This window comes from Echiichthys vipera (assembly GCF_963691815.1).
Source record: "Echiichthys vipera genome assembly, chromosome: 10".
In the NCBI taxonomy this organism is placed as follows: Eukaryota; Metazoa; Chordata; class Actinopteri; order Perciformes; family Trachinidae; genus Echiichthys; species Echiichthys vipera.
In genome coordinates this window covers 28998827-29025158 of record NC_139835.1, presented here as the reverse complement: position 1 = coordinate 29025158, position 26332 = coordinate 28998827, and the positions used below count along the sequence as shown (strand labels likewise).

The 26332-nt window shown below is 42.1% G+C and overlaps 1 protein-coding gene across 2 annotated transcripts; it reads left to right on the top strand.

Moving 5' to 3' along the window:
* On the top strand, nt 1–21535 carry acvr2aa (activin A receptor type 2Aa). Of its 2 annotated transcripts, XR_014593380.1 has the most exons (12): nt 1–935; nt 5783–6017; nt 7596–7711; nt 7836–7990; nt 10841–10984; nt 13032–13175; nt 14139–14284; nt 14384–14498; nt 15617–15755; nt 16690–16820; nt 17248–18495; nt 18546–21535. XR_014593380.1 is itself a non-coding variant. In XM_083921664.1 (11 exons), the coding sequence occupies exons 1-11, from the start codon at nt 881–883 to the stop codon at nt 17440–17442; spliced, it is 1575 nt and encodes a 524-aa protein (XP_083777790.1). In that variant the 5' UTR covers nt 1–880; the 3' UTR covers nt 17443–21535. The 2 variants fall into 2 exon arrangements, 1 of the variants encoding a protein (XP_083777790.1); XM_083921664.1 differs by having other exon boundaries at nt 17248–21535.
* The last annotated feature ends 4797 nt before the right edge of the window (nt 21536–26332 follow it).

Here is a 26332-nt window from a genome sequence, read left to right as displayed (position 1 = left end):
AGAGTGGAAGTGAGGACGAAGGGGAGAGCCGCAGCTGGGAGCAACGAACGTCGGATGTTGATTTTTTGACTCAGTCCCGGATCATTTTACACGACGACGGGTCCACCCCCCACACTGAGGCTGGTCTGCGGTTTGTGGTTTTCCCTCCTCGGTGTATCCAGTTAGGAAAATCCGTTCCCATCAAACCAGTTAGCCGCGGAGCTAACGGCTAAGCTAACGGCTAACCGGGCAAGCTCGGTGACTGGTGGCCGAGTTTGTGGTCTTCAACGGCGGATTAAAGGCTGCAGCTTCACCCGGTAACATTCAGTCTGGACTCTGATCCCGGAACACGGCAGTTTTCATGTCGGTGTGAACACTTCAACTTTACTTCGGCTGTAGCCTCGGACACAGAGTGGAGGTTTTGTTCTATAAATAAAGAGGAGCGACTTTAACAGCAGTTAGCCGCCGTCGGAGCTGCACTTTAATCCCGCAAATCCCGCTGCAAATCGGTGAAAAATGCCCCCTTTGATGCCGGAGAAGACGGCTGTTCATGCGCTCCACTTGGACTGTCAAATGCCAATTATTGCATAACTGCCAATGGCATTTACCTTTTTATTATTCCACATTTGGATCGGCCCGTTTCAGCTTGTTCGAGCCCGATGAAGAGAGCTGAGACGCCGGGCTCCTCTGATACAAAGCTCCGCGGGGTTAAACGTGTCACATTATTGTTATTATTGTCGTTATCACCACGTTAAAGGCAGGGACTGCATTAGATATGTTGCCTTCAGTCCGTGTGTGCACCGTAAGCAGCCGAGTGTAGTTTAAAGGGACGTTAATCCTGGTTGTCTTCACGTTTGGGATTATCAGTAAAATTACGGATTTGTGTCTTTTGGGATCCACGATGGGATCAGCCACCAAACTGGCCTTCAGTGTTTTCCTCATCTCCTGCTCCTCAGGTGAGTCCGTACCTGGCTGCACACACACACACACACACACACACACACACACACACACACACACACACACACACACACACACACTGCACACACACACACACACACACACACACACTGTACATGCTCACGACACTGCTGTTGTTGTACTACAGGGCATAGTATTTGCTCTAATTACAGGCTTGTTGCAGATCTGTCACTAATAACAGTTTAATCCACATTTCTATGAACAATATGAACAATGTAAATTGTTAGTTTGGCTGATCAAACAGTAGGAAACATGAAAAATGCTCATTACAAGCTGCACATCTTAAAGTATTTGTCATCTGGTTAAGATAAGGTGGTATTTTATTGTCTCACAAGTGAGGGATTTACATTGTTGCAGCACCAAAGTGGATAGAAAACACTAAATGCATTATAAAATATGAAAACTATAAACATATAAAGGTAAATAACTGATTCATTCTTTGGTCTGTTTAATGTATAACTCCTCGAAGCCTCAACGTAGCATTAAAATGTTATTAATATTCATATTTCAGCCGCTTATTTAATAAACCCGTGGCTCAAACGGTGACTTTGTTGATTCATTTTGTGTGAATTGACACAAGCAAAGTTTCTAGACATTTCCATAAGTAATAAGAGTTTAAACAGAATCATCAGATCACACGCGCTCAGTAGAAATACTCTGTCACAGGTCATTTAAGCATTTAAAATGTCCCTGATGTGCAAAAGCATCAGCATCAAAATGTACTTAAAGCACAAAAAGTAGACGTACCTTATGTATAGGATGGCCCATATTATATTCTCAGATTATTATTAATATTATTGTTAATAGATTCATGTAAATATCACTTTAATGTTGACGCTGGTAAAGGTGGGGTTCACTGTAATGCCATTAAACACTCCGATGTAGCTTAATCTATAACTATATGTGTTATTTTATGTATTAATAATTTAAATCTGCAGAGTAAGTAATAAATAAACTTGCCAAATAGATGTAATAGAGTCAAAAGCACAATGTTTCCTTTGAAATGAAGCGGAGTAGAAGTAAAAAGTGGCATCAAATGAAATTACTCGAGTAAAGTTTGAGTTATTTTGCATCACTGTGAATAAAAGAGCGTTAGTTTGGTTGATTGAATATTAGGAAACATGAAAAATGCTCATTACAAGCTGCAGATCTGAGGGAAATTGTTATTTTTAATCTCTAATAATTGAATTTCTGATTAATTGTTCAGTCTGTTTAATGTTTAATTTCCCAGAACTGAACGTGATGTTAAATATCTTCATATTTCAGTCACTTACTCAATGAAACCTGGGACTCAAATGAGCAAAGTTTCCCAGGTTTGTCCCAAATTATTTATTTTATTTGTTAATGTAAATAAAACCTAAATAGATCCAGGTCATAGCTGTTTATTAGTTTATTAGTTCAACACTTAATAACACTTAATACTTAACTATGGATGCTCTTAATAACTCTAAATATGTCTGAGGAACCCTGAATAACTCTCACTTAGATCCTCCATGTTAAACTAAACACTTCCTGCAGGCTTTTCATAATAAAAGTCTTGCAGCGTGGGCTTTTAATGTGTGAGTGTGTGTAGTAGTAATGTTCCAGTGCATGTGTGGACACATGTGTGCAGCTGCTGCAGAGAAGTGTGCGTGCGTGTGCGTGCGTGTGTGTGTGTGTGTGTGTGTTCATGGATATTTGATGATGATGATGATGATGATGATGATGATGATGATGATGATGATGGTGGTTCACACATTTAAAGGGCCATTACATTGTGACAAAAACTGTTGTGAAAGCATACATTTTTGCTTTTAATCTCATAATTATGACTTTTTATCTCATTGTTATGACTTTTTATCTCATTATGACTTTTTATCTCATTATTATGACTTTTATCTCATTATTATGACTTTTTATCTCTTTATTATGACTTTTAATCTCATAATTATGACTTATTATCTCATAATTATGACTTATTATCTCATAATTATGACTTTTTATCTAATTATTATGACTCTCATCTCATTATCATGACTTTTAATCTCATTATTATGACTTTTAATCTCATTATTATGACTTTTCTCATTATTATGACTTTTAATTTCATAATTATGACTTTTTATCTCATTATTATGACTTTAATCTCATTATCATGACTTTTAATCTCATTATTATGACTTTTTATCTCATTATTATGACTTTTTATCTCTTAATCATGACTTTTAATCTCATTATAATGAGTTGTTACCTCACTGTTGTGGTTCACAGTCGTTTCTGCTGAGCGGCCCCTCCAGCTTCTTGATGACTGCGGTTGTTTTCCAGGAGAGGTGTTGAAGCGCGTGTGTTTGTTTTGGAGCGCTCAAAGATATTTAACGTGTTGAGTGACACCAACAGATCTGCAGAGTCGTGGCTGTTGAAAGACGCCTAATAACACGCTTCAAACCAGCGCCCCACACCTGCCGTGCCTCCCAACCCCCGGCTTTTGTTTCCAAAACTAAAGATAGACTGTAATTTCCATTTTCAGTCACTTTATAAACAGTTAAGGTTCGTCTAAAAACGCCCTTTTTAGTTTGTTTTTACGGTTCATCCGTCTCTCTGTCAGTTGTGTTCATTTGCATGGACGTGCGATGTTGACACGTTAGTTGAACTCTTCAACCCGCAGTCAAATAACTTTATTTGCTTCACTATTGTTCCTAAAACAAACACCTGTGGGTAAACAAAGCAACACGCAACATTTGAATAACTCCCATGCAGCAAATGTTAATAATAACAATCATTTGGGGCGCACTTTAGCGCTTTGTTGTCCCTATTTTTCCGCGTTTAGTGGTTCCTGGTGCTGTTCCTGTGCAGCCCCGTTCAAGACTACAGGAGGATATTTGATTCAACATACACGTTAAAAATTAAATCATGCATAAAAGAGGTCAGCGTTGCCTCGTTCTGCCGGGTTTATTGGTTATTGATGACGCTAACGTCGCTTAATTGCTAAAAACGTAATTAGCTGCCGATCTTTAGCTACGTCACTGCTCAACGCAGAGCTACGACGCATCAGAAAGTTTGATTTCTACGCGTGATTTATTTCTTTTCACTGTGCGAAGACTAAATAATTCAGATAAACAGGTGAATGTTCGTCCGTAGAAGAGATGAGTCGGACTCTTTCCAGCACCGCGAAGAACCAAGGAAGGGAAACTGTTCACGCACAGTCCAGCGTCGTAACTCAGGGCGCACTCACACGGTCCTTCTGCGCCGTGCCCCGTGCTTTAGGGTCCTTGTCCCCCCCTCCAGGCCCGTTTATACTCTCACTACCTGGGCCTCGGAGAATGCGTCTGGCTGCCTATACGTCATCACGCCGTAACAGGTCACACGCATTGATGACGTCATGGCGATGCGTGGCTTTGTTTCCAGATCTTTCCGTAGACCTCTGAGTTTTTGTGCGTCTTGTCGACTGTTTTTGAATCTTTTCATCGACCAAATCTGCAGTAAACACTCCACCTCCGCATCACACCAACGTGAACCTTTCACCGCCATTGTTTTAAATGTCCGCGCATGGTCCCTCCTTCTTTTTTCTACGTCCCAACAGGCGCACAGGAAATGACCTCAGAACCGCCGTAGGCCTGCTCGTACACGTGCAAACGTGCTTTACAAAAGCCCACCTCTCCCAAACGGGCCGTGGACGGCTAGCTGGCCGCAGCTAGGCGCGGAGCGGTTGCACTCACACTGGTCAAACGCTTTACCCGTAAAACCTGTTTTGGCGCGGTGCGTAAGGACAGTGTGAGTGCGCCCTTAGACTTTTGGAGTAATTGAGTTTCTTACAAAAACACAAGGGAGGGATAAAAACTACAGCAGAAGTTAAACAAACTCTGAGCTGAATAAATACAGAAGGTAAAACAGTAAACAATGAACTCTTAGTTAAATAGAATAAAGCAGATGTAAGAATAGAGGTGAGATCAAATTCACAGAAAATTAAATCAGACGTGTTAAATGTAAAGGAAACGTATGCGATCAAATATGTGTGAATGAGCAGTGAGATGAGATTATTGCACTTAAGTGGTGGATTAAGTTCTACAGGTGTGTAAGAGCAGATTATTAATTACACAAATCTTGATTTTATTAAAGTAAAATCACGACTTTAATTTTGAGTTATTTAGCAGGTTACTGAAATAAAGCCCCAACAGAGAAAATAAAACCTTTATGAGCAGTTTTTTATCAGTTTGTGCAATTTTGCAAACTTTATAGGATGCTGTTTCATTATGTGGTTGAAAAGGTTTTCATTATCATGACTTTAATCCCATAATTTTCACTTTTATCTCATAATTTTCACTTTAATCCCATAATTTTCACTTTTATCTCATAATTTTGGCTTTTTATCTCATAATTATGACTTTTAATCTCTTTATTATGACTTTTAATCTCTTTATATTGACTTTTTAATCTCATAAATTTGAGTTTGTATCTCATTATTATGATTTTTATCTCATTATTTCGGCTTTTTATCTCTTTACAACGACTTTAATCTCCAAATTTTGAGTCATTTTTTCAGGACATGTTGTTTTTAAAAGTAAACGTATCGTAGCCCTAGTTTCTATGCAGCTTTGAGTGTAGGAGTTCAATTAATACCTGTAAGACTTCTCAGAGGTCAAATGAACCCACGCCTGCCCGACCAGCAGCACACGAGCCGAGGATTTTCAAAGTAAAAGTAAATCAGGATGTTCTTAATTTCCTACGAACAAATAAAACACGTCTTTATTCGTTCTCTGTTTTACGGTTTTAACGACGCAGCAGATTCTTCTGGCTGCCGCTCACGTTTACTGACCTGCGCTTCTCCTCCCGTCCCGTCCCTCAGGTGCGATCCTGGGCCGCTCCGACTCTCAGAAGTGCGTCCACTACAACTACAACCCTTCATCGTCCTCCTCGTCCTCGGCGGCGTCGGAGAGCCGGGGGAACCTCAGCGGCGTGGTGACCTGCTCCGGAGAGAAAGACAAGCGACTTCACTGCTTCGCCACCTGGAAGAACGTGTCCGGCGTGATTCAGGTGGTCAAACAGGGCTGCTGGCTGGACGACATCAACTGTTACGACAGGTGAGCGGTTACCGGGACGACCAATCAGAGCGCCACTCTGAAGAATTGGTTCTCCCGTCTCTGACCTTCAAAGCGAATGAAATATGAGCGCATATGAACCGTCTCTCCGTTTCACACGGCAGGGGGTCGTCCGTGTCAGATGTGTGCTCGCCAACTGGAAATGCTCCGTTTAGTTTAGGCGAGGGGGTGGCGCCCGGGTAGATAGCGCAGGAGGCAGGGCGTGACGTAGATCACACCGCAGCCATGCAGCCGGTTCATATTCTTGGTCCTCACCAACCAAGCCCCTTTCTTTCCTTCGTTAAAAGGTCAACGTTCACCTCGAATTTGACCCAAAGTTGGATTCTATCGACGTAGGTAGTTTTATATCACATTGGCGTTTGTTCAATTGTTTATTTTTCTCGTGCGTTTGGTTTTAATTAGTGATTTAATGCGATAAAAATGGGGTGAAACGTCATGATTGACAGCTGTGATCGACTCGAAATTGGTCGGGTGGGTGTATGGACATCACTCCGACGACGTGTCTCTACTGCGCCAACTCCAAACATCTGGGACATCTGGGCTTTGTCTCCGACCTTCGATATTTGAATATTAAAAAAATGAACGATAGTCGAACAGCCCCTTAATATTCAAACCTGTTTGGACATTATTTTGTAAATGTGTTCACTTATAAACGTTTTCAGTTCAGATGCCGAGGCTTTTTCCGGCCTGGTGAAGTTGTGAAGCTCTTTAGCGAGGCTGTTATTGTCCATCTGGGCTCCTGTAGGTGACGTTAGCGTCAGTCAGGAACGGTCGGGAACGCTCGTGTTTACACTCATTCATTGAAAAACCGATGCTAATGATCTGGGCAACATTACATGTGACATTAAAAACAGGAGCTGACTTCCTCTGAGCTCCAGTGGTGATGGCAGAATCACCTGGATAAAACCTGGATAATCTGCTTTCTTTTCATTGGTTGTTGCGTTAAATCTGACCCAGATACAACAGAGCTATTTTCTGATTGGCTGTTGTGTAACCCTGGTCTTCCTTTGATTGTCTGGCCGCTGCTAAGTGGCAGCTCTTGATTCCTGCTCCACAGCGAGAGCGACTGGAGACTTTTTGGGAGCTGTAGCATTTTATACATATTTTTTTTCTCCGCGTGAGAAAACCAACGTGTGGCGGGAGAGCGTGACCAGAGACCGAAGAGTGCCCGTCAGGCTCAGTGCATGACTCTTAAGAGGCCTGGCCTTGACTTTAACAGTCGTGACGGTGTTTTCATCATCGTTATTCAACATAAACAACTTTACAACACGTTTGATACGAATAAAGGTCTCACCGAATGCATTTAATGGTCACCAAATGCATTTAATGGTCAAAATACTAATAATAAATATTTGATTATATTTTAATATTAATAAACAAACTTCTTCTTCTTCTTGTCCTTCTTCTTCTTCTCCTTCTTCTTTCTCTTCTTCTTCTGCTCCTTCTTCTTCTTCTTCTGCTTCTTCTCCTTCTTCTTCTTCTTCTTCTTCTTCTTCTTCTCCTCCTTCTCCTTCTTCTCCTTCCTCTTCTTCTTCTTCTCCTCCTTCTCCTTCTTCACAGGAGCGCATGTGTGGAGAAGAAAGATGCACCTGAAGTCTTCTTCTGCTGCTGTGAAGGAAGTTTGTGTAACGACAAGTTCTTCCACAGCCCCGACAGCAACCAGCCGCCTCTTCCAAGTAAGTCCTGCATGTGTGTGTGTGTGTGTGTGTGTCAGTGTAAGAACTAAGTGGACTGATCTGGGATCGGGTTGAGTGAGTCAGTGTTATATCCTCCTTTTTTTTCTTTCTCTCTTCTCACCAGCACCAATGAAACCGGTGACGTCGAAGACTCCTGTGCTGACCACTCTGATGTACTCGCTGGTTCCCATCATGGCCGTCACCGCCATCATCCTCTTCTCCTTCTGGATGTACCGACACCACAAACTGGCCTACCCTCCTGTCCTGGTGCCCACGCAGGTGAGACGCACTCATGATCCCGTTTGAAACGCCGGGATGTCGCGTGCTGCATGGTTTAAATGAAAGGAGCGGAGTTCCACAGGGATCAAACCGAGGTCCCCTTTTGTTGACATAAACACAACGTTCATCATTATGTGGAAGATACAGACGGAGTTCGTACAGGCGCTCCAAATCCTTTGAAAATGCTTGATTTTAATGTTGAAAAGTGCTTCAATTTTGGATAAAGTGCTTTGAAACGTATCCGCATTTCTTTTGGAACAAATAGCTAAAGAATAGAAATATAATTTAAACATTTTTAGCTGTTTCTAACATGATTCCATCTCTTTTAATGTTTTTTTATTAATGAAATAGCTGAAATAAGAAAGAGTTTTCAATATCTAAATGTATTTGTAGAGATATGTAATTTACCTGTAAATTACATATTTAACTGTAAGGTGCTGGAAAGGCTTAGACATGAACCTTAAAAGTGCTTGAAAAGTGCTTGAATATGACGTTTGAACAGGTGTACGACCCCTGTACAGAACTGTATGTCTAATATAATACAATATAAACTACGAACTGCATCCATGAATGATCTCATCGCCTCTTCTGATGGATCAAAAACAAGTGGATGAGTCGCTATTTTAATTAAATTTACTCAGAAAAAGAAGATAAAACGAGCGAATACATCATGTTAATTCCTATTAAACGTTTGTTGTCTCGATCCGGGCTGTTTCCACAAACACGCACGCAGCTTTTTCCCACGACGTTACTATCGGAACCAGCCCTTGAGCTGCTGTCGGGCTTTTTAAGTCGCACAGAATAATAAAAAAAATGATTTGCATGAAGATGTGACATGTTTACTCGAGGTAAACTCACAGACGAGATCAGGTGAATCAGCATTTCTGTGTTTCTTCTTCTTCTACTTCTTCTCCTTGTCTCTGACTGTGTTACTGTTTCTGCCTCTCAGCACGCCTTTCATATAATGATCGAGGTAAGGAGATCAAACGTTGCATTGTTCCACCGCCATTTTGTTTTATTTTTCCTCCAGTTTTTTGGGTTTTTATTTTGCATCTTTTATCGTCCTCCTCCAGCCTTTTGACGTTTCTTTTGAAAACACACACTCGCCGCTTTGTTTCTCTGCCACTTTTGTTTTGGTTCATGTTTGTTCTCCGTGCTGGTTGTTGGTGTTTGTTTTTGACCAATGTCGTCTCCATCTATCGATTTGTGCGTTTGCGTGATTCACATCAATGTGTCAGAAAGCAGAGTTTTAGCTTCAGTTAAGCTGGACTTACAATTCTGTGTTCCGGGTTTACTCACGTGTTTAGTCTCTGAGGTTACGTTATATGTTAAACATTAAAGGATACGTTGTTACATTAAAGGATACGTTGTTACATTAAAGGATACGTTGTTACATTAAAGGATACGTTGTTACATTAAAGGATACGTTGTTACATTAAAGGATACGTTGTTACATTAAAGGATACGTTGTTACATTAAAGGATAAGTTGTTACATTAAAGGATACGTTGTTACATTAAAGGATACGTTAAACATTAAAGGATACGTTAAACATTAAAGGATACGTTGTTACATTAAAGGATACATTAAACATTAAAGGGTACGTTAAACACTAAAGTATACGTTAAACATTAAAGGATACGTTGTTACATTAAAGGATACGTTGTTACATTAAAGGATACATTAAACATTAAAGGATACGTTAAACACTAAAGTATACGTTAAACATTAAAGGATACGTTGTTACATTAAAGGATACGTTAAACATTAAAGGATACGTTAAACATTAAAGGATACATTAAACATTAAAGGGTACGTTAAACTATCCTGGGTTACATCAAAAGTCACCTTGTACGCTCAAGGGATTACGTCGTAGGTTACGTTGTAGGTTACGCCGTAGGTTACGTCGTAGGTTACCTCGTACACTCTTGGATAACATCGTAGGTTACGTCAAAGGTTCAAATGTGATCTCCGCGGTCACATTGCCAGTTACATCGTAGTCTCCAAGGTTACATAGTCGTCTACAAGGTGACGTTGAGGGTAACATCGTAGAATTAATCGTATTCTCCAAAGTTACGTTGTAGTTTTTATCGTGTTCTCCGAGGTTACATCATAGGTTTTATCCAAGTTTTATCGTACTTTCCAATATACGTCGTAGGTTGTATTGTACTCTACGAGGTTATCGTATTCTCAAAAGTAACATCATAGGTTTTATCGTATGTTAAATCGTAGAATCAATCGTATTCTCCAAAGTTACGTCATATGTTTTATCGTACTCTCCGAGGTTACATCATAGGTTTTATCCAAGTTTAATCGTACTCTCAAATATACATTGTAGGTTTTATCGTATTCTCAAAAGTAACACCTTAGGTTTTATCGTAGGTTACATCGTAGAATTTATCGTATTCCCTTAAGTGACAACATAGGATTAATCATACTCCCCAAAGTAACAACATATGTTTCATCGTAGGTAACATCGTAGAATTAATCGTATTCTCCAAAGTTACGTCATATGTTTGATCGTGTTCTCCAAGGTTACATCGTAAGTTACATTGTAGGATTTCTCATACTCTCCAAATTAACATCGTAAGTTACTTTGTTGGTTACGTTACATCAATGTAAAATAAAATAAATTCCACTGGATTGATGAACCGTTACTTTACGTAAGTTACGGTTTGAGGAAAAACAGTCAATTCATTGTTGAAGGCACTCGTGACAATAATCATGATTTTCCGAAAAAGGAAGTCACTCCGATATGTGTTTTTTTTTTTCCATCACCATCTGCGATAAAAGCGATGATTGTCCCGTCCCTACTTCATTCACTCATGTTGCGTCCATGTTGTTGTTGCAGGACCCCAGCCCTCTGCCCCCCTCCCCCATCCTGGGCCAGAAGCCACTGCAGTTACTGGAGATCAAAGCCAGGGGGCGCTTCGGCTGCGTGTGGAAGGCTCAGCTGCTCAGCGAATACGTCGCCGTCAAAATCTTCCCCATCCAGGTCTGTACTGTCCGAGTGGCCTCGAACGCACCGCCACATATCACACATCACACATCCACTGTTACACAACAACATTACAGCGAAACGGAACCGAACTGTATTTGTTTGGATGTTATTGTACACACACACACACACACCACACACACACACACACACACACACACACACACACACACACACACACACACACACACACACACACACACACACACACACACACACACACACACACACACACACACACACACACACACACACGCACAAACAGGACCTATATACGTGCAACTAATGGAGAGATGTCAGAGCGAGGGGGCTGCCAATGGACCGGCGTCCCGAGCAGTTGGGTGTCCGATGCCTTGCTCAACAGCACCTTGGCAGTGCCCAGGAGAGGAACTGGCACCTCCCAGGCCACCAGTCCATGCTCCATTCATGGTCCACACACAGGGACTCGAACCGGCGACCCTCCTGTTCCCAGCCGAGTCACCGGTAGACTGAAGCAGCGGAAGTTGAACTTTTTTTGTCCTCATGCTCCACTGAGCAGCTCTCACAGTGATGACCTGAGCTCAGATCCAGTTCTTTTATACTTCCCTTGGACTCGACGCCACAGGAGGGTCAAAAGGTAGCGCTCAGAGAAGCCCTGGCTATTAATAACTTACAGAACCATCGCGTGCAGGACTCCACCATCTCCTCCTCCTCCCTCTGTTTCCTCTCTGTGTCTCGAACACGTGCAGGTGCAGCGCTGCGGTCCGTCTCCGTCCTCCTCTACTGACAGTTGTTACTTTAACGTGTGACGTCGGCAGTTTGGGAGGTTGATTAACGGTGAAAATAAGCTTGCACGCACGAGACCAAGCTCTAACATGAGCATGAATGAGCCAGTGCTATGTTATTGGTACGGGAACCATTTTTGTGTTCCGGACCGCAGGTTAGAAACCGAAGTGGACGGAACCTAAAACCATGTTTTCACGCGGAGTCGACTTTGGGTAGATTTGAGCCGTTTCCAGTTCAGCAACACACACACACACACACACACACACACACACACACACACACACACACACACACACACACACACACACACACACACACACACACACACACACACACACTGTATGCGTGTGGTCAATCGAGGTCAGGGTGAGTGTACTGGATGCTGATTTGCCGAGGACTCGGTCAGCCTCAGGGGGATTAAAGCTCTGAGCTTTAAGGCTGAAAACACACACACACACACACACACACACACACACACACACACGCACACACTCTTGAATAAAGTATGTGATCTGCAGATGAATGAAGTGACCTCAACATCAGCACACTGTAAAAAGAAAAATATCCCTCTCAGTCACACCGGGTCAAGGCTTTTAATTTTTTAGTAGTATTTGAATTGTTTCCTTTTCATGAGAAGCAAACAGCTCAACATAAAGGGACTGTGTGTGAAAAACATACACAATAGACATGGTAGCAACAAGAAAAACAACAACAAACACACAAAATAACAGACACACACACATTGCAGTTGCGTCAAATGAAAAAGAAAAGATTAGTACATTGTGATTGGCTATGTGGGAGTTGTTTACATGATGGGACGTAGGAGAAGTCCCTTACATCCGGGGTGCATTATTAAAAAAGGGGAATTAAAACATGTGTCTAATGTAGTCGATGAATGGAGCCACATACTGTGTATCTAAGTGCGCCCTCCCACTGTGCCTCCGTCCCGTGCCCCGTGCTTTAGGGCCCTTGTCCCCCCCTCCAGGCCCGTTTGTACTCACACTACCTGGGCCTCGGAGAATGCTTCTTGCTGCCTATACGTCATCACGCCGTAACACGTCACACGCATTGATGACGTCATGGCGATGCGTGGCTTTGTTTCCAGATCTTTCCGTAGACCTCAGAGTTTTTGTGCGTCATGTCCGACTGTTTTTCTTAACGTTTCAAATTTAAGGAGCTGTTTGTTTTATGAGGGTTTTTCCAATGAAGAAGGATCAGACACGGGTCGTGACTCTTGACCTTCGTTTGTTTGTTTGTTTGTTTGTTTGTGTACTCTCAGGACAAACAGTCGTGGCAGAACGAGTACGAGATCTTCACCCTGAACGGGATGAGACATGAAAACCTGCTGCAGTTCTTGGGAGCGGAGAAGAGAGGGAGCAACATGGACCTGGAGCTGTGGCTCATCACCGCCTACCACGAGAAGGTCAGAGCTCCTCCTGCTGGACACACGCAGAACTGCACATCACAGTCAAACATCAGAACTATTCACTTAACTACACACTATGATATATAACTGACTATAATATATATGATTATAACTTACAGACTATAATGTAGCGGATCTGTGTCACCGGTAGGACAGTTTTTGGCTAAATTCTATCAAACTTTCTGTTTAACCTATGAATATAAATGATGGTGTAATGTTTAGAGTTAATTTAATGGTGTTAAACTAAAGTCTAACTTCTTATCTTTGTAACCAAATCTGGTTTTAACGTCCTGATTTATCTTTGTGTGAACCAGAGCGGTCAAAAGGACGCTAACACCGCTGAATTAGCCGTATGCTAACCCTTTATATCTCCTCACCGTAAACACTGGGAGCTGCGTATCGTCCACATTAACATCAATGCTGTCCAAACTTCAGTCCTTCACAATAAAAGCACATCAATGTTGTCCAAACATCCAGGACCAAACTTCAGTCCTTCACAATAAAAGCCCATGCTTTAACAGCTCCAAACTAAACCTTAAAGTCTTCTTAATTTCCATTTTGAATGTAAACCTGAGCGTCGCCCAAACGTTCTGACGGCTTTCTCTCATCAACGTCACTTTATTTTACTAATTTGACGTTTAAATGTTCATGTACAAATATGAAACTTCACTTGTAGATTCTCAGAAGTGTGTAAATTAATTCTACTTGCACTTCGGTGGCGATCACGCAGAAAAAGCACCACAAAAAGAACGGAAACTGCGGCAGACCGGATCCGTCCGTATAGGGATAACACCAGCGTCCGACTGGTGAAACATCCCATATACATTTTAATATACAGGCTATAATATATGACAGACTATAATATATATACATATGATTATAATCTACAGACTGTATATTATAATCACATATATTATGGACTATAGTCATTAATGCGGTTGTGGTGTGTCGTGTCCTCAGGGTTCTCTGACGGACTACCTGAAGGCCAACGTCCTCTCCTGGTCCGAGCTGTGTCTCATCGCTCAGACCATGTCTCGGGGTCTCGCCTACCTGCACGAAGACATACCTGGACACAAGGACGGACACAAGCCTGCCGTCGCACACAGGTACACGCACACACACACACACACACACACACACACACACACACACACACAGGCACAGCCCATCGGAGAGGAGGTCTCACTCTGTGTGTGTTTTTTCAGGGACTTCAAGAGTAAGAACGTGCTGCTGAAGTCGAACCTGACCGCCTGCATCGCTGACTTCGGCCTCGCTCTCAGGTTTGAGGCGGGAAAATCTCCCGGAGACACACACGGACAGGTGAGAGCTGCTCCGAGGCGTCTTTGACTCACGTGGAGAAGAATTTGTAGCTAGCTTCTCTTCAACCAATCGATTGATAGGGAAAACAATCTGCCTGTACTCTCTAGATGAACTTAATGGTCCTCAGTGCACTGAGAGACTCAGAGTAGTGTGTGTGTTTTTATTCTTTTGAATGGGAGCGTCATGCACTAAACTACACGCTACAAACACCAGCAGTGCTTATTACCCCGCCGTCTAATCACAGCGACGGAGGAGGCGGGACAAAAAAGCTCCCACAAAGACAAAACGTCACATCTGTAATGCACACACACACAGACCAAAACACACACGACACTGGTCAGAACAACACACTAGGACCAAAACACACACAACACCAGTCAGAACAACACACACAGACCAAAACACACACGACACTGGTCAGAACAACACACACAGAGACCAAAACACACACAACACCAGTCAGAACAACACACACAAAGACCAAAACACACACGACACCGGTCAGAACAACACACACAGAGACCAAAACACACACAACACCGGTCAGAACAACACACACAGAGACCAAAACACACACAACACCGGTCAGAACAACACACACAGAGAGACCAAAACACACACGACAACACTGGTCAGAACAACACACACACACACACGACACCGGTCAGAACAACTCACACAGAGACCAAAGCTTACACAACACACACACACACACAACACTGGTCAGTACAACACACACAGAGACCAAAACACAGACGACACCGGTCAGAACCACACACACTCTCAAGTGCTGAACAACAACAACAACAGAGGAGGAGACATTTATACTCCTAATACACATAAACATGTCCTCTCATCCAGAACAAGTCCTCTACCTCTACTCTCAGGATGAAGGTGAGCTGAAAATATTGATGCGCTCTGACGCCCTCTGCTGGACGTTTCCAGAAGAGCGTCCTTCATTTTAATCTCGGATTAAATACTTTGGTGCACACACGGACAAATGACAGTAACGCCAGCGTACGGAAGATTGGAAGAGTGAAAAGTGAAACCATCAGTGATCAATAACAAAGAGAACGGTCCAGAGTTTGAGTGTGAACTTGTCCCTGTTTGTGTGTCAGGTGGGGACCAGGAGGTACATGGCCCCCGAGGTCCTGGAGGGCGCCATTAACTTCCAGAGGGACGCCTTCCTGAGGATCGACATGTACGCTGTGGGTCTGGTGCTGTGGGAGCTCGCCTCGCGATGCAAAGCTGCCGACGGTAAGAAGTGCTCCGATGTGTCTGTCGTGGTCTCTGATGGTCCCCCTTCTTTCTGACCCAGGTCCACTGGGCTCTGAGTGTCTTTATGTGGTTTCTGATGGTCCTCCTTCTCTCTGACCCAGGTCCACTGGTCTCTGAGTGTCTTTATGTGGTTTCTGATGGTCCTCCTTCTCTCTGACCCAGGTCCACTGGTCTCTGAGTGTCTTTATGTGGTTTCTGATGGTCCTCCTTCTCTCTGATACAAGTCCACTGGTCTCTGGGTGTCTTTATGTGTCTGTTGTGGTCTCTGATGGTCCCCAGTCTCTCTGACCCAGGTCCACTGGTCTCTGAGTGTCATTATGTGGTCTCTGATGGTCCCCCTTCTCTCTGATCCAGGTCCACTGGTCTCTGAGTGTCATTATGTGTCTGTCGTGGTCTCTGAGGGTCCCCCTTCTCTCTGATCCAGGTCCACTGGTCTCTGAGTGTCTTTATGTGTCTGTCGTGGTCTCTGATGGTCCCCCTTCTCTCTGATCCAGGTCCACTGGTCTCTGAGTGTCTTTATGTGTCTGTCGTGGTCTCTGAGGGTCCCCCTTCTCTCTGATCCAGGTCCACTGGTCTCTGAGTGTCTTTATGTGTCTGTCGTGGTCTCTGAGGGTCCCCCTTCTCTCTGATCCAGGTCCACTGGTCTCTGAGTGTCTTTGTGTGTCTGTCGTGGTCTCTGATGGTCCCCCTTCTCTCTGACCCAGGTCCACTGGTCTCTGAGTGTCTTTATGTGTCTCTTGTGGTCTCTGATGGTCCCCCTCTCTCTCTGACCCAGGTCCACTGGTCTCTGAGTGTCTTTGTGTCTGTCGTGGTCTCTGATGGTCCCCATTCTCTCTGGTCCAGGTCCACTGGTCTCTGAGTGTCTCTATGTGTCTGTCGTGGTCTCTGATGGTCCCCCTTCTCTCTGACCCAGGTCCGTTGGACGAGTACATGCTGCCGTTTGAGGAGGAGGTGGGTCAGCACCCGTCTCTAGAGGACATGCAGGAGGTGGTGGTCCACAAGAAGCTGAGACCGACGCTCCGAGAGTGCTGGCAGAAACACACTGTGAGTCAGACTACACTACCCACAATGCACCACGCACATGTGTGTGTGTTGTACTGACCAGTGTAGTGTGTGTTTTGGTCTCTGTGTGTGTTGTTCTGACCGGAGCTGTGTGTGTTGTTCTGACCGGTGTTGTGTGTGTTTTGGTCTCTGTGTGTGTGTGTTGTTCTGACTGGTGTTGTGTGCGTTTCGGTCTCTGTGTGTGTGTTGTTCTGACCGGTGTTGTGTGTGTGTTCTTCTGACCGGTGTTGTGTGTGTGTTGTTCTGACCGGTGTTGTGTGTGTTTTGGTCTGTGTGTGTGTTGTTCTGACCGGTGTTGTGTGTGTGTGTTTTGGTCTGTGTGTGTGTTGTTCTGACCGGTGTCGTGTGTGTTTTGGTCTCTGTGTGTGTTGTTCTGACCAGTGTTGTGTGCGTTTTGGCGCCCCTGCAGGGTCTGGCGGTGCTCTGCGAGACCATCGAGGAATGCTGGGATCACGAGGCTGAAGCTCGGCTGTCGGCCGGATGCGTGGAGGAGCGCGTCGTGCAGATGCAGCGGCAGACGAACGTCACGGCGCCCGAGGAGATCGTCACGGTCGTCACCATGGTAACCAACGTGGACTACCCGCCCAAAGAGTCGAGCCTATGACGAGGCGGCGGACCAATCAGGACAGAGCCAGGACTCCCTCTTTGAGCGGTTTCTGTCTCAGACTCAGGTGAGCCTCGGACCGACGAGGACAAACGCGGCGGAGAGGGTGAGCCACACTCATCGCCACCCTCTGACATCAGTTCCTGTTTTGTACTACAAAATAAAAGACTTCCTGGACGGACTTTTTCTACAATAATGTGACGTTTGATCAGAGTATAAAAAGGGCGACTGTAGTTTTTAGACTGTTTTTGTTTCTCTGAATGATGTGATGCCAATAAGACACAGCTTCTGAATGTCTGTACCACTGCTGTGTATACAGATAATAACTATAATTATATATGCGGATATATTTACATCAGGAGTCAGAGAGAAGAGTTGTTTGATAATCAGGTTATTGATCCACACAGAACGCGTTCAGGTGTCGAGGAGAAACTGCCGTCGACACTGAAACAATGTGAAATGTCACCGACATACGGAAGCTGAGAACTGCCTTTTTTTAATTTATTAACTATTTTATTTAATACGTCATCTCGGGTGGTGTTTTTTTTATCATTAATCATTCAACGCGACTGTTTATTGGACAGTTTTTCTCAGATTTTAACGTTTAAAACGTCAGAAAAAAGCAGAAAACGTCTCAAACGGCATCGAAGAACGAGTCGGTTTAGTGTTAAAATTTAATCTGAAATCCGATTGAATCGAAAAAGACAATCAGTAATGTTTTTAATTACCGTAAAATCGTTAAAAGCGTCCCGAGTTTTTCACATCAACTTCAGATCGAAAGTGTCGCAATTACGAGCAAAGTGTCGCGATGAGAAATTAAGTTTACGTCAAAAGTATCGTAATTAAGACAAAAGTAACAGAATTACCAGAAGAGTCTCGGAATTATGAGAAAAGTGTCGCAATTACGAGAAAAGTGTCTCAATTACGAGAAAAGTGTCGCAATTACGAGAAAAGTGTCGCAATTTTTGAGAAAGTATCGCAATTACGAGACAAGTGTCGTAACTACAAGAAAAGTGTCGCAATTACGAGCGCAGTGTCGCGATTACGAGAAAAGTGTCAAAAGTGTCGCGATTACGAGACAAGTGTCGCGATTACAAGACAAGTGTCGCGATTGACGAGAAAAGTTATTGGACCGTTTTTCTCAGGTTTTAACATTAAAACGTCAAAAAAAGCGAAAAACATCTCAAACGGCATCAAGTCTGTTTAGTGTTTTCTTCATCAACAATAACTGCGATAAATATCGTAATAGCATGAATGTCTTCGTATACCCCGCACAATAAAACGACACGGTAAATACAATTAGTTGATTTAAAGAAAACACCCAGAACACGAAGAACCGATGATCTTAAACCGGATCATTAATCCGTCCGTACGTCGACGCTTCTCACTGTTTTCTGATGGTTTAGAACAAAAATGACAATCCGTTGTTTTGTTTTCATTAAAAATGTTTTAAAATTGAATCTGACGTCCGATTGAATCAAAAAGACAATCAATAATGTTTTTAATTGACGTAAAATCGTTAAAAGCGCCCGAGTTTGTTCACATGGACTTCAGAGATCGTCCAGTTTCTCCTCCTCCGGATCGATGGCCGATAAAATCATGTGTAATAAATAAAACACCGCAGGAAACAAAAGTCTTCAGATTAAAAGTGTTGAGACAGAAAATCCTGTTTCAGGTTTGCAGTGAATATTTAAAGCATGCCTTTATTTAACTTTGTTCTACTTTTATTTTGTAAAAATCTCCCCTCGGTTTCCTCTTCTTCTTCCTGTTTGTGGTTCTCGAACAACGACGAAATGTCTTTAAAAACGTGAATTAATACTTTTATTTTTATGAATTTCTTGGCAAAAGTAACAGAACATTTAAAAGCATTTCAATATATACATTTAAATTAAACACCCCAAAACAAAAATAGGGTAAATAAAAGACAAATAATTGATTTTTTAAACATTTAAAGTTACAAAATAATTAAAAGAATTTGTGTCCAGATGAAAGAAAAAGAAATAAATCAAATAAATACTTTAATTTTAAACAATTGAACCCTTTTTATCTCCGCTCATTCACGCTTTTTAAATCAATTTTATTTTGAAAAAAACCTACTTCAAAGATGAACTTCCTTTTATTTTGAAAGCGCGATATGCTATTTCCTGCTGCTGCTTCAAACTGGGAACTTTTTCACCTCTGCGTCGCAGCTCGGAGACGTTTCTTCGTCCGATTTTTACGCGTTTAATCGTCAGGTTTAAAGACGTTTCGACGAACCACAAACGGAGAGGCGTTCAGGGACCTTCGGGAAATCACAACACTTTCACCTCCCTGTAGTCTGACTCTATAAGAGCGTCATGAAAGCCGTGACGCGGCAGATCGTCCCGTCCCGACCGTCTGCTGCCGCCGCTCCTTCTTCTTCTGTGTTTTTAGTTCAGCTGTAAAGACAAAGTGTTAATATTCGGACAGAAGAAGAAGAAGAAGAAGCTCGGCCCCGTTTCTTCCTCTCTGTTTTTATTTGACGTGTCTGACAGGAAGCCAAACGATGGAAATGAAACCTGCACAGTTTGTACATATGAATGTTGATTCTAGCATGAGTTTGTTTTTTTTAAATCCTTTATAATGTTAATATGACAAATAGATTTTATATGATGACGGTGTGTAAATGACAAAACAGTCCGGGTTTTATGTTGAAAACCCGGAACACCAACTTCCTGTGGAGGGAGACGTGCGTGCGTGTGTGTATGTGTGTGCGTGTGTGTGTGTGTGTGTGTGTGTGTGTTAGATACCTCAGACGTCCCTGCTGGTGCTCACCTCATCATGACATCATCCTCCGGCGTCGTTCAGGGCGGCGACACAGACGCGACCCTCAGCTTCTCCTTCACTTCTCTGTTTTCATTTCAACGTTTTATTTCAGTTTGTTTTTGTGTTTTTAACGTTTTTCTGTTCGGAAGCAAGAAAACTAAAAAACTGAACAAAAGATCGCGGTTTTTTTTTGGTTCTTTTTAAATCTACAGAAGCAGAAACTGGAGGCTTCGTCTCGTAATCAGGACAAAAGTATCGATTCATGAGAAACACAAGTATTTCGTGAAAAGTTTCGGATTACAGGAAAAGTGTTGCGATGAGAAGTTAACGACAAAAGTATCGTAATTATGACAAAAGTCACAGAATTACCAGAAAAGTTTCGTAATTATGAGACAATTATCGTAATTATCAGAAAAGTATCGTAATTACAAGAGAATTGTCGTGATTCTGAGAAAAGTATCGTAATTACAAGAGAATTATCGTAATTACTAGAAAAGTATCGTAATTATGAGAGAATTGTTGTAATTATGAGAAAAGTAACAGAATTACCAGAAGAGTCTCGTAATTACGAGAAAAGTGTCGCGGTTACAAGAAAAGTGTCACGGTTACGAGAAAAGTGTCTCGATTACGAGAAAAGTGTCTCGATTACGAGAAAAGTGTCTCGATTACGAGAAAAGTGTCGTAATGAAAAAAGTTTTGCAAGTATGAGAAAATATTGTAATTACGAGAAAATAACGTTATTAAGAGAAAATCGTTGTAATTACGAGAAAAGTGTCGTAATCACAACAAAAGCATTGTGGTGAGAAATTTACGAGACAATCGACGTAATTGCGAGGAAAGTAGTCGCATATTATGGGATGTTTTCTAAGTACGTTACGACACGACGCCTCCAGTTCGATGTTTGGTAAATTTAATGTCCGTCTTTAAAAACGGTCGTTCAGTCGGAATCAGGCTGTAAAAAAGAAGTGGAAGCTTAAAGCTGCGTTCTCTCAAAATGTCCACTTAAAGCTGCATTCTCTCTAATGTCCACTTAAAGCTGCATTCTCTCTAATGTCCAGCAGGAGGAGACTCCACTTAAAGCTGCGTTCTCTCTAATGTCCACTTAAAGCTGCATTCTCTCTAATGTCCACTTAAAGCTGCGTTCTCTCTAATGTCCAGCAGGGGGAGACTCCACTTAAAGCTGCATTCTCTCTAATGTCCAGCAGGGGGAGACTCCACTTAAAGCTGCTTTCTCTCTAATGTCCAGCAGGAGGAGACTCCACTTAAAGCTGCATTCTCTCTAATGTCCAGCAGGGGGAGACTCCACTTAAAGCTGCATTCTCTCTAATGTCCAGCAGGAGGAGACTCCACTTAAAGCTGCATTCTCTCTAATGTCCAGCAGGGGGAGACTCCACTTAAAGCTGCATTCTCTCTAATGTCCAGCAGGAGGAGACTCCACTTAAAGCTGCATTCTCTCTAATGTCCAGCAGGGGGAGACTCCACTTAAAGCTGCATTCTCTCTAATGTCCAGCAGGAGGAGACTCCACTTAAAGCTCCAAACAGAAGTGTGTTTGTGTAGAAGTCAATGAGAAAAATGAGCCTAAACTTTTTGATTTATTACCTCAGTAAACATTTTCATAATGTTTTTACGTCTCAACCTCTAGTTTTCAAGTCTCATTTAACGTGAAAGCTAACGTTGTGGTGGACAGGTTGCTATGGCAACAACCGAATAGATGTTCGGTAAAGTGAACCCACAACACTTTGTACGTTAAAGACAATTTCCTTTTCACTTCTGCTCAGTTTATTGTAACATTTTGGGCTAAAAAATGTCTGTTTTATTTTTAACGCTAGCTAAAATTAGCATCGCAGCTCCGCCCCTTTCATCCAAATAAACTGGCTCAAAAAAAACCAAAATGGCGGCGGCCAAAACGCCAAACTCCAGGCTTCAAAAGCGGACGTCCGCAAACCACCGGGTGACACCACACAGAGGCCACGTCCACTTCTTTTCTCCAGTCTGTGTTAAAATGAATCTGTCAAAAAACACTTTTCTTTATCGTTGTTGTTGTTATTGTTGTTATTTTGACGTCACGCTGTTGCCCCGAGCGACGGAGCTGAACCCGAGAGTCCGGCAGGTTCTTATTTTTGTTGTTTTATTACATTTATTTCACTTTTAAGTGATTCAACCACGTGGTTATGAGCCCAGAATATGAGTTAATATGAGAATTTTACTCAAAACAATGTAGAAATATAATAAAGCATCAAATCAGTTTAATAAACACAACTGCGGATTATTTAATTCTGATCTGATCCTCTCTGCCCATCATCTCTAATATTAATAATAATAATAATATTTCACTCAAGTGAAGGAGTTCAAGTACCTCTGTTCACGAGTGAGGGGACGATGGAGCGTGAGTTTGGCCGGAGAATCAGAGCAGCGGGGGCGGAGCTGCAGTCGCTCTACCGCACTGTTGTGACCAAAAGAGAGCTGAGGAAGGCAAAGCTCTGGATCTACAGGTCAGTCCTGGTTCCTACCCTCACCTGTGGTCATGAAAGCTGGGTCAGGACCCAAAGAACCAGGTCGCGGGTCCAAGCGTCTGAAATGTGTTTCCTCAGGAGGGGGTCTGGAGTCTCCCTTAGAGAGAGGGGGAGAAGTTCAGCATCCGTGAGGAACTCGGAGTAGAGCCGCTGCTCCTTTGCGTTGAAAGGAGCCAGTTGAGGTGGTTCAGGATCATCTGGTAAGGATGAACCCTGGGCGCCTCCCTAGGGAGGTGTTCCAGGCACGTCCAGCTGGGAGGAGGCCTCAGGGAAGACCCAGGACCAGGTGGAGAGATTAGATCTCCACACTGGCCTGGGAACGCCTCAGGATCCCCCAGTTAGAGCTGGTTAATGTGGCCCGGGAAAGGGAAGTTTGGGGTCCCCTGCTGGAGCTGCTGCGCCCGAGACCCGACCCCGGATAAGAGGCTGAAGATGAGATGAGATGAGTGTTTCTCTCAGTTATGAATTTGGTGCGTAAAATGTTTTTATCACAAACTACAAAAATAAAAGCAGATAATTAATTACACGATTTAGAAAGTGTCGAGATGAAAGTCTGTGTCTCTCAGTTAAAACATTATTATTAATAATATTATTATTATTATTGTTGTTGTTGTTATTGAAGCCTGCTGGACTCTGCAGCTCTCGTCTCCGCTCAAAAATGAACCTCATTTATGAATCAAAGCAGCCGTTGGTTCCTTGGTTTCTGTCTCATATGAAAACACTTGTTTGTATTTATTTCGGTAAACACCCCGGACACCGCGGTGCGTTCACTGTCTGTCCGCAGACTCAGTATTTCACACTTTTGAGGGCTTCTGTTCTGTTTGTTGAATATTGTACAGAAGAAAAATGTTTCCCTGAAATAAAGAACGGTGACTGCTCTGCATCCTGTCGTCTCTTCTTCTCCTCAGCGCTGCTACGGGGACTTAAGTCCTTAAAATGCTTTAATATTAATGTTTTTTAAACATGTTTTTGTGGTTTAAAGCACAATTCTGTCTCTTAACGGGATAAAAAAAGGTGAAATAATCTTTTTTAATATGTATTTTAGATATATGTAACTTCTCACAACACTAAGGTGCTTGAAATCCTTAAAAATGCTTTAATTTGAATGATTTTAAGGTTTGAAAAGTGCTTAAATTTTGGATAAAATGCTTAAAATCATATTTTTATTACATTTCCTTCACAACAAATGGACATTTTATTTAGTTTCTGATCCTCATGGTGTTAGAAAACACATTTATTGTTGTTTAATATACATATAATTATATATATTTGTAGAAATATGTAACTTCTCACAACACTAAGGTGCTTGAAATCCTTAAAAACGCTTTAATATTAATGTTTTAAGGTTTTTAAAGTGCTTAAATTTTGGATAAAATGCTTAAAATCATATTTTTATTACATTTCCTTCACAACAAATGGAAACTTGATTTAGTTTCTGATCCTTCTGGTGTTAGAAAACACTTTTTTATGTGGTTTAAAGCACAATTTTGTCTCTAAATGGGATACAAAAAAGTGAATTAATCATTTTTCATATGTATTTGTAGATATATGTAACTTGTCACGGCCCAAAGGTGCTGGAAATCCTTGAAAATGCTTCAATTTTAATGTTTTCAGGGTCAAAAAAAGTGCTTAAATTTAGGATAAAGTGCCTGAAAAATGCTTTAATCATTTCTGTTTCTGCGTTTCCTTCACGACAAATGGAAATGTCATTTAATTTCTGATCCTCCTGCTGTTAGAAAACCCATTTATTTGTTGTTTAAAGCACAATTCTGTCTCTTAATGGTATAAAAAAAGGTGAATTAATCGTTTTTATTACAAGAAAATTGTTGTGAACAGTTTACGACAAAAGTATCGTAATTATGACAAAAGTAACAGAATTACCAGAAGAGTCTTGGAATTACAAAAAAGTGTCTCAATTACGAGCCAAGTGTCGTTTTTCTGAGAGAAGAACGGAAAGAAAACTTATTTTTTAACCAGAAAAGTTTTGCAATTACGAGAAATTTCACTTAGTTTCTGATCCTCCCGGTGCTAGAAAACCCATGAAAAGATATTTTTAGTTGTTTAAAACACAATAACGTTTCTTAATGGGATAAAAAAAGATGAAATAATCATTTTTTAAATATGTATTAGTAGAAATAAATAAGTTGTCACGGCCCTAAAGTGCTGGAAAAGCCTGAAAGCTTGAGTTTGACCTTGAAAAGGTGCACGAACGCTGCAACCCGTCGTCTCTTCCTCTCAGGGTTCGTACGGGTGCTGGAAATCCTTGAAAATTCATGATTTTTAATGTTTTCAAGGTTTAAAAAGTGCTTAAACTTTGGAGAAAGTGCTTTAATCATTTCTGTTTCTGCGTTTCCTTCACAACAAACGGAAATGACATTTAATTTTGTATCTTTCTGATGTTAGAAAACACATTTTTAGTTGTTTAAACATAATTTCGTCTCTTTCAATTTAACTCAATTCAGTTTTATTTAAAGTGCCAAATCTTAACAACAGTGATATCAGGACACTTTACAGAGCAGGTAAAGACCACACTCTGTGACTGATTGGGATAAAAAAAAAGGTGGAATAATCATTTTCAACATATATCTGTAGACATCTGTAACTTCTCACGGCCCTAAAGGTGCACGAACGCTGCTTCCTGTCCTCTCTTCTTCTGTGGTGACCCTCAGTGAGAATAACTTAAAGTGAAATTCTGACGTTAAAATCATCTCCGGGTCTTTTTTCATCAAAAACACTCTTTAAATAAATCACAGAGACAAATGTTTCAGTGTCACAACCATTAACTCTGGATCTTTATTCTTTAGTTTAGTTTAAATATGTGAAAAAAACTAAATGATCATAGGAAGAGGAGGAGGTGGACGAGAAGGAGGAAGAGGAGGAGGAGGGGGATGAGAAGGAGGAAGAGGAGGAGGAGGGGGAGGAGGGGAAGGAGGAGAGAGAGAAGGAAGGAGGAGAACGAAGAAGAGGAGAAGGAAGAGGAACAGGAGGAAGAGTAGAAGGAGGAGGAGATGGAAGAGAAGGAGTAAGAGTAGGAAGAGGAGGATGAGAAGGAAGGGGGGGAAGTAGAGGAGGAGGAGGAAGAGAAGGAGGAAGAAGAGGAGGAGAATGAGAAGGAGGAAGAGGAGAAGGAGGAGGACAAGAGGAAGAAGAGGAGGAGGGGAGAGGAGGAGATTGAGGGGGAAGAGGAGAAGGACAAGAGGAAGAAGAGGATGAGGAGGAAGAGAAGGAGGAAGAAGAGGATGAGAAGGAGGAGGAGAAGAAGAGTAGAAGAAGGAGGAGGAGGAAGAGGAGAAGGAAGAGGATGAGGACGAGAAGGAGGAGAAGAAAAAGGAAGAGGAGGAGGAAGAAGAGGAGGAAGAGAAGGAGAAGGAAGAGAAGGAGGAGGGGGAAGAGGATGAAGAGGAGGAGGGGGAAGGATATGTGTAAAAACAAAATGATCCTACATTAATGGGCAGTCATTAAGAAAAGGACAAAAATTTAATATTTTATAACTTTATCAGATTCATTAATATTTTATAACTTTATCAGATTTTTAATAATTAATAATTTTTATCACTTCTGATACAATGTTGCCTCCAGTGGCTGCGCGCGC

Coding starts and splice junctions, on each gene's coding strand:
- acvr2aa (XM_083921664.1), top strand. CDS start 881: ATGGGATCAGCCACCAAACTGGCCTTCAGTGTTTTCCTCATCTCCTGC. Junction 14,499..15,616: donor CCGGAGACACACACGGACAG/GTGAGAGCTGCT, acceptor TTTGTGTGTCAG/GTGGGGACCAGGAGGTACAT. Junction 15,756..16,689: donor GCGATGCAAAGCTGCCGACG/GTAAGAAGTGCT, acceptor TCTCTGACCCAG/GTCCGTTGGACGAGTACATG.